This window comes from Pinus tabuliformis, chromosome Q (assembly GCF_031772625.1).
Source record: "Pinus tabuliformis cultivar Carrire ecotype Pingquan chromosome Q, CPIR1, whole genome shotgun sequence".
Classification (NCBI taxonomy): domain Eukaryota; kingdom Viridiplantae; phylum Streptophyta; class Pinopsida; order Pinales; family Pinaceae; genus Pinus; species Pinus tabuliformis.
Genome location: NC_142296.1, coordinates 255,349,479 through 255,358,289, shown reverse-complemented (window position 1 = coordinate 255,358,289; position 8,811 = coordinate 255,349,479). Strand labels below are relative to the sequence as shown.

The 8,811-nt window shown below is 30.4% G+C and overlaps 1 protein-coding gene across 1 annotated transcript; it reads left to right on the top strand.

Annotated features, from left to right (window-relative positions):
- The first annotated feature begins 3,593 nt into the window (after positions 1-3,593).
- On the top strand, positions 3,594-5,854 carry LOC149219130 (uncharacterized). The gene is made up of 2 exons (XM_089384278.1): positions 3,594-4,670; positions 4,790-5,854. Exons 1-2 carry the CDS (start codon positions 3,672-3,674, stop codon positions 5,525-5,527), a joined length of 1,737 nt encoding a protein of 578 aa, XP_089240404.1. The 5' UTR covers positions 3,594-3,671; the 3' UTR covers positions 5,528-5,854.
- Positions 5,855-8,811: the final 2,957 nt, after the last annotated feature.

Sequence of the window (8,811 nt, the reverse complement as noted above, 5' to 3'; positions counted from 1 at the left end):
ACAATGCTTTCAAATTTTATATCATCATTGTGGTTTGCGTTAAGCGTTTTTAAGATGGTTTGCTTTATATGTTGTTAATATATTTTATATATTTAAACTTTTGTTAAAAGGATTCTTTTAAATTTTTTATTAAAGTTTTTCATTCTCTAATGAAAATGCTGTTTGCATTCTATGTAGTTAGTGATTTTTATTTTAAATAATTAAAATAATATGAATTTTTTTTTTTTTTAAATTAAACACAATAATATATATGGAAGAAATCGATTAACAATGATGAAGAGGTAAAGTTAAAGTATGTGTAGGTGGACCAGTTATCAACATTGAATTCGAATCTCATTACGACATATCCTCTCGTTATACACATACAAACGACAAGAACTGTCCGTTCCTTTCTCCCAAGGCGTTTCTTCCCTCGCCCGGCGTCATTTCATTCTTAGCCGTGTCCAGCAAGTCACGACTCTATGCCAATTGAATTAAAATAAAAACAAAAGGTAACTTATTTAAAAATTTCTGTCCCATGAGGTGTCACATCTAGGTCGGGTCTAAATGTTAAAAAAATTCTACCATTTATAATTTATTTTAAATTTAGAGTGAGATAATTAGAAATTAGAAATTTAAACTTAAATAATTATTAATAGTTGTTGGGGATATGTGTTAGGCTTATTATTATTAATTAAAGAAAACCATATTATTCAAAATGATTTGTTTCTTTGTAAGGAGGCAGACTTATATTTTTCCAGAGGGATAGATCATTTTGTTCATAGTTTTAAGAGTTTTTGGATTATATATATATATATATATATATATATATTTAAATTAATAAAGAGTGATTTTAAAATTGTTTGTTAGGGTAGTTGGTCATGGAATGAAGTGTTACTGAACCAGAGATCTTGGGTTCGAATTTTGTGCTACCCTCTTCTTAATAGGGTGAATAATGGACATCTAAACTTGAAAATTGAAAAGTCCTACCAAACTTACAAAAAAAAAATGAATGATTTTAAAATTAATTTAAATTTGAAAATTAAAATTTATGAATACAATTTTCTTTAACAATAGATTTCAAATTTTTAACATAATTTTAACTAAATTTAAAAATAAAATTATTTTAATTTAATCTATCAAATACAATTTTAAATAAACTCTAACTAAAATAAATCTAAATTATTTGAATTCAAAAATTATTTTTTAACACAATTTCAAATAAACTTTATCTTAAAGACTTTTTAAAATCTAAATTATTTGAATTTTAGAAATCAAGCATTTAACATAATTTCTATCGGTTTTAGAAACAAAACTCTTTATTCTTAATCTATCAAACACAATTTTATATAAACACTACTTTTAAAAAAAATTCTAAATTATTGAATTTAAATCAAAATTTATGTGATGGGGAGTTAATGGGGATGAGATGGGGTTTTGGAGTCAGTGCCTACCACCCTCCAACGTTATATGCATTTAAGTTAGGTGGGGTGCGACATACCTATGTATGCACCTGCATACAAAATTTCATTTGGCAATTGTTTTTTATCTCTTATCTCACGATGGATTTAGAGTATGTCTCTCGCGGTTTGAGTGTAGGCAAGGGTTGGTCTTTGACTTCTTGTCGCATGTTTTTTTGTTTTAGTTGCAATAATGGAGCATTTTGTGTCATGGTGGGAGTCTGTAATTGGATTTGTAGGACGTGAATTTGTTGGTTTGTGGGAGAATTGGAGGAAGCAAAAGAGTTTCCCTAGCAAATGGGTCTGTGCATAGTCCTTTGGCACCAGGATTCGTGGAGGGTTGGTCAGGATGTAAATTTCTTATTGCATCGTGAAATTTCAGGCCAATTTCCAATATTTCCTTTATTGTCTGGTTTTTTTAACTTTTCAAGAGCTTGTTGTGTGGGGCTAAGTTGTTAGGGTTAGTGTGTCCTTGTTTTGAACTTCACTCTCAGTTTGTTGAAAGGGGTCATGGGTCCTTAGTAGTCTACATGCGTAGTCGGCTCCAAGGTATCTTGGTTATGCTAACATTTGAGTATGAGTTTATGGTCTTGATGAAAAATTTGGGATGTTGTTATGTGAATTTCATTAACTAGTTGGTTAGGTTCTTGGGGATTGGTTGTCATGATTGTTTGTTTGTCTCAAGTATCTGAGATTTTATGTTTTATCTGAGTTTTTCCTATCGTTTCATGGTGTTGGGGAGTGGGTCATTCGTTGAGGGTTCTACGACCTCTATTGTCTACACAACTACCACGATTGAGTCTTAGGCTTGTATTTTGAGCTACGAGGATGATGTAATTGGTTTGAGTCTTGGCCCTAGAGTGAGTGCATCTAGTGTCTTTTATTTCTTCTTTGTAGGTCGAGGAATCAATAATGGGTGCTCGAGGTGTGCCCCTTGTGTCTCAGCTATGCCATCGAGATAGAGAATGTGTTGCTTAGGGGGAGAAGGTGGCAATGCTCCGTAGGGGTAGAAAGGAGTGAGACTATTTTCTCATGATTCGGTTGCCACCTACTTCAATGTTGTTCCACCAAAGATGAGGAAATAAATTTGTAAATTGGTTCACTGCTAGGTCTATTGATTCATTTGTTTGTAATCACCCCAACCAATGGGATCTTTGTATTTTTTACGGAGTTAGTCCATGTTTGTGTAAGAGCTCATTATGAGAGTAATGCGATGGTCATTTATATATTAGCTATGGCATTTGTGTTTTTATTTGCTTAGATAGCCTTTGTATTAATTTTGTTGCTCGACAATGGGTAAGTTTTGGTCATGGCATATAGTTGAGTATAGGCTCTTGGTGTTTGGTATTGTATGAGTTATGAAATTTTGTTTTTAGTAATGTTTTGAGAAACTCTAAATCTTCATAGAGCAATATAGAAAAACAATATATATCTGATTTTTTAATAACACAAAACTTTACTTTACTAAAAAAATTGATTAAAAAAAATAATAAAAATAATAAAAAAATAAATTTAAAGATCATCATAAGGATTATTGGTATTCATATGAAGATTATTTAGGTTTAGGAAAATCACACCCCTTAATTTGTAAAGAAAAGACATTTTATTCCTATCAAGTACTTTTAAATCTTTAACTATTAATTTCTAACCCATACAAAGACAACTGAATATTTATTGTTTAAAATAAATATAAAAAAATATCAGTATCTAATAAAAAAATTTAATATAAAAGAAAATTAATAATTTTATTTATTTTATATTTTTATTAATTTATTTTTAAAATTTGTATTTCTATGTTTTATTTTGATAGAATTGTAATATAATTGGACTTGGAGTATGCCCTAAAATTGCTTGTGCTTGGCTAAGAGCTAGTCTTCCTCTGATGTAATGAAACAGAGTAATGGCCCAAGACCCAGAGGCATTTGGCAGGTGTGAAAAGCTGCTTTAAGGACCACCAACAAGTTATTCCAAGGGGCATGGTTTCCCTTGATAACAGTGATGGGTGAAACCGACATTGGCCTATAACAGCCAGAGATGACTGTTCTCACTGTGGTGGGACAATTGAATTTGATAAGTTTTTCCACCTTTGAAAAAAAAAGATAAAATTGTAATATAATATTATTTCAAAAAAAGATAGAATTATAATATAATATTTAACGGTCCCGCCGTAGCTGTACAAGCACTAACTAAACCATTTTCGATTCTCAGTGCACTTCTGAACATCCGAGAGCCATGGAATGCAGGAAAACGATGATGCGCAAGACCTCATCCAATTTTCAAAGGGAGTTGCAAGTTCCTGGCGTAGCTACTGCGGTTGTTATAGGGAAGAGTGGCAGAACTATTCGGAGCTTCCAAAACACTCCGGGGATCTCTTCCGTGAGAATATCTTCAGGAAAAGTTGAAATACGCGGTCACTCTGAGAAGGCCGTGCAGGGTGTTGCTTCCGACATTGAACGTATCGTATCCTCTGCCATTATCAAAAGGAAGGGATACCATCCAGACTTTTTCGTCACCTGTTTCTGTAAATCTCTTACAGAGCCGCTCCAGTCTGTGAGTGAAATTTGTTTTGAAAAATTTTCAGGAGAAACGTCTTCGTATCACAGAGATCAAGCTAGTAAGTCATACTTTTGTTTCAAATCTGGAGCGAGATGGGAGCAGGGATCTTCCACGCCTGAATCCGATGGATTGCGAAAATTTAAATCTGAAATTTCCGATGACATGGATAGCCTATCTTCTGAATTTACAGGCAAGATGGGATTTTCAGATAATGTGGTATGTTCACATTGGGATTTTTCGGCATATCAAGCCAAATTGCTTCCCTGCCTGCAATTCCTGCGCTCGCAAGAGCAGGAAACGACGAGGACGATTAAATTGATGATTCGATTTGGAAAACAACTTTTCGATGGGCCTAATTTATGTGATCAATTTCACAGCGGAGGTTTCATTTCTCTGGCACACCTGCAGGAGCTATACAGGGGAAGAAATTTGAAATATTTCTTCTCCACTGCATGTCCAGAGACAGGTGTAAGAGATATTAGGGTTCAGTTAGAACGGCTGGAATATGTGAAGGTCTCCAGTCGAAAGAAAATTAGCATTCATGTTGCAGATCTGGAAGACCTGGAGGAAGGGCAGCCTCAGCGATTCAATGTGTCCATTCGTTGTGATGATAACCGAGGGTCGGTGCATAACAGTGAACTCAAACGCATTTTCTGCGCAAAAGATTATTTTCAGGTATGGTCCTGATGCCCTGATGCCCGATTTCATTGATTGAGGGAAAAGCCCCTTTTATTTTAGTAATTGTGGTAAATCTGTTCAATTAATTAGGAGTAGCATGAAGCAAGTGAATGCAGGTGCTAGATGTGGAAAGGGAAGCGTCGGATCATGATCTTGAGAGAGCTTACCGAAGGTGTTTGCTCCGGATTCAGTTTGATAATGGGGCTACATCTGAAAATGCCATTAGGGTTGCTGAAGAAGCTTATGTTAATCTACTAGATCCTGCAAGGCGAGATCGATGCCTCCGGAAAGCTGTGGAAGCAGGGAAATCAACCATGCTCAACCCCTCTTCCAGATCCCCCACTGGTTCAGAACAAAGGGCTGTAATTACTAGAATTCGAAGGCTGCCAAAGAGACATGGGTTTGTGATCTTCTGTAGAGAAGGGCAGACAACAATGGATTTCAGGCTTGGAGTTGTGACTCACGAAGCGGACCTCAATAACATTCGGCCAGAAATGGTCGAATTCGTAGAGCAAGCCTGGAGGGATAGAACGCCTGATCAGTTACTTGTTTTTGCACCGCGGGGCAGGTTTCTGGTTATGAACATCCGCTATAAAGAGACGGAAACCTACGTTACAGAGGATTGGAAATTTCGAATTTCAAGGGTAGGAGAAGGGGACAGAAGTGGTACGATAGAGAGCAAAAGATGGGAATGCGGGTTGAGCAGCAGATGGTTTAAGTGGAACGATGGGATCACAGGCAGCACCAGTATGGATTCCATTGTTAAAACGGATGTAGTTGCTCTCGTCAAGGAAGCTGCTAAGTTTAGCGAAGCCATGAGTCTATCACAGAGTACAGGTAACTACCAGGAATAGCTTGACGGTAAAATGACTGTCTTGGTGCTTGCTAGGAGCAGGTCGCTAATCTTAGTGGAAATGATAACAGCACACAGTCAGCGGCATCTATAGGCCTGTAGTGTAGTGTATGAAGATACAATTTATATGAAAGCAAATATTGAGTTCAGGAGTGTAGTGTATGAAGATACAATTTATATGAAAGCAAATATTTAGTTTAGGAAATATGAGAAGTTTGAAATTATGTATCATGTTTAAAGTCATTTATAAGTTTGTAGTGCAGGTTTGTAGTGCAGAAAGATACAAGCAATATGAAAGCAAGTTCTATCACTAATTTCAGTTTTTGGAGCTTCTGGCTTTTTGTTGTTTGGAATGGATTTACAATTATAAGCGTTTTGTTGTTTGGAATGGATTTACAATTATAAGATGGTATTATTTTGCTTTCATACATTAGTTTTGGTGTTGTACCATGTCACTAATTTCAGTTTTTGGAGCTCTAGAGTTTTGGTGTTTGGAATGGATTTACAATAATCTTATTTATGTGTTTGTTGTATCTATGTATAAGATGGTATTATTTTGCTTTCATACATTAGTTTTGGTGCTGTACCATGTGAAAAAGTTATTAATTCGAAATTTCATTAACACAAAGTTGATTATTTGTATGAGTTTGGGTAAGTATGGGTCAAGTTAGTTGATAGTAGGATTATTTTGATAAATTAAATGTATTTAAGTTGTAATTTCACACATTACTTCAAGAAAATGTAATTTCCTAATAATTAACTATTTAAATACACTTGGATAATAGTTTCTGAAACCATTTATTATTCTGCCTAATTTATAAACAAACTAACCCAGAAAAGCAATATTACAAATTAATCTATGTTTAATTGTTTATATAGAAAATAACAACTATTTTTATTTTTATTTTTTAAATTTAAAAACAAAATTATAATAATTAAATGTAAATTAACAATTGCCCTATGAGAAAATGAATATCAAATATTCCAAAATTGTGACAATTCTTCGTTGAATTTATAGTTTCATATTTATGTATTTTTTTAGTATTAATGTTTCTCATTTGTGAAATTGTAGAGTTTTGATTTAAGTAGCTTTGAATTTTTTTTGCTTGCTTTGGATTTTTTTGGTTATTTTCTGGAAAAAAAAACATATAAGGACAACATTGAAATGCAATTTTTTCATAATTTAGAGACTAATTCATTTAGCAAATTTCATTGAAATGCAATTTTCTCATAATTTAGAGACTAAACTTATAAAAAAATCACCTCTCATTTTCTCATAATTTAGAGACTAAACTTACAAAAATTCACTTCTCTTTAATAATATCTTTATCTAATAGGCTTTTACTAATATTAATCTCAGCACCTACTTTACTCTATAAAAATACCTAATTTAATTTAATCTAAATTTATTTTGATATAATTATCCCAAGTAGTCAATATTTTTATAAATTATTAAATATCAAAATTAAAAAACAGATTTGATAATTAAATTTAAATTGACATTTTTGTTATATACATAATTTATTTTTATATATATATAATTGATGTTCCTCCTTTAAATCAACTATATTTATAAGTTTTATAATATAAAGACCCTTTAAAACAAAATTAATTTTCACAATATTTTATTTATATAAAATAATTGTGAATATAAATGGGAAATAAAAAACCATAAAATATTAACATAACAAATTACTATTAAAAATTAATACGAAATACTATTTCTAAAATAAAATAAATTCTCTAACTATTTTTCAACTTTACTAAAGTTTAACAAAAAAATTATCTCTAATCTTATTTTTCTAGATAATATTTAAAAATGCATAAATTCTTATTCTGGAATAGCTTTTAAAACCTCTAACAAATTTGTGAGGGATTTGTACAAATGATCAAAATTATATACATATTAGTGAAATTTTACCATTAAAATTTTGAAATTCTTCTGAAGTAAATTTTATTATCCTCAATCCTTAACGATGAAATTTAAACTACAAACCTAATAAAAAAATAAAACCTACACAAACCAACTCATATATCTCATAATGAACTTTGCATATGATTCTTTATTTTTCCTACCATTTAACAAATCCATACCTTCTCATCTTCCCATTAAATTAAATTAAAGTGACAAAATTCTTAAATTCTTTCACATAAGACGGTAAAGGAAAGGATGTACAGTAAACCTGACAATAGAAATTATAGATTTCAAACCTAACATAATAAGGATCACGTTATAATGTCGAAAAGAAAGACATCAGTGACTCGGTAGAATAGCCTTTTAAAAATACAAATTGAAAAATATCTATAGAAATTTTATTTTACTGTGTTAATTGAAAGGTTTTTTTAATAATTCATGATAATAATATTTAATATAGTTATTTAATATATAATATTTTTACAATAATAAAATATTAAGTAAATAAAATATATTATTTTATACTATATAAATATAAAATATTGATTAATTTTATGTTAATATGTAATAATTATATTTAAAATAATAAAATTATATTAATATAGATTATAACCATTTAGGAATATTTAATATAGATTATAATAATGTAGCAAAAAATGTTTTGAATCTAATTTGGACCCATAAATAAATATGGTTAATCAAATAAAAATTATTTAATAAATATTTTAAAAATATAAATTTATAGTTAATTAATCAATTATGGTTCAATTCAATTTATAAATATGTAACCTATTTTTTATTAAAATGTAGTTATCAAATTTAATATAAAAAAAAAAATGAAAATTTAATATTTATTGTGTTAAGAGGCACTGTTCAGTTTAGTATTGAAAAGATGCCATGTAGTATTTTGTCTTGTTATGTAAATATTTTTTCTTGGTCAACCTACGAAAAAATAAAAATAATAAAAATGTAAAATTAAAAAAATAACTTAAAATAAAAAATAAGAGACTCAAATCTTTGTAGCATAATAATAATAATAGTAGTAGTAGTAGTAGTAATATTAATGTTTTTCCCATGGTATTCTTCTTGAATGTAACTTATTTAATAATTATAATATTTACTATATAACCATCAAGTTAAATACATTAAAATATAGAAATCCAACTTTTCACAACCCATGACTTTTCTCATGGTTTTGAAAGCTCATGGTTTCTCCCATGGGATTTTTCTTTAACTATCAATTCCCACGGATGGCTTTTATAACACATAGTTTTTCCTCATATGTCTTGTCATGCTATATAAACATTTTTTCTGAGTCAAATTACATTAAAAAATAATAATAATAATAATAAATTAAAATATAGAAATAT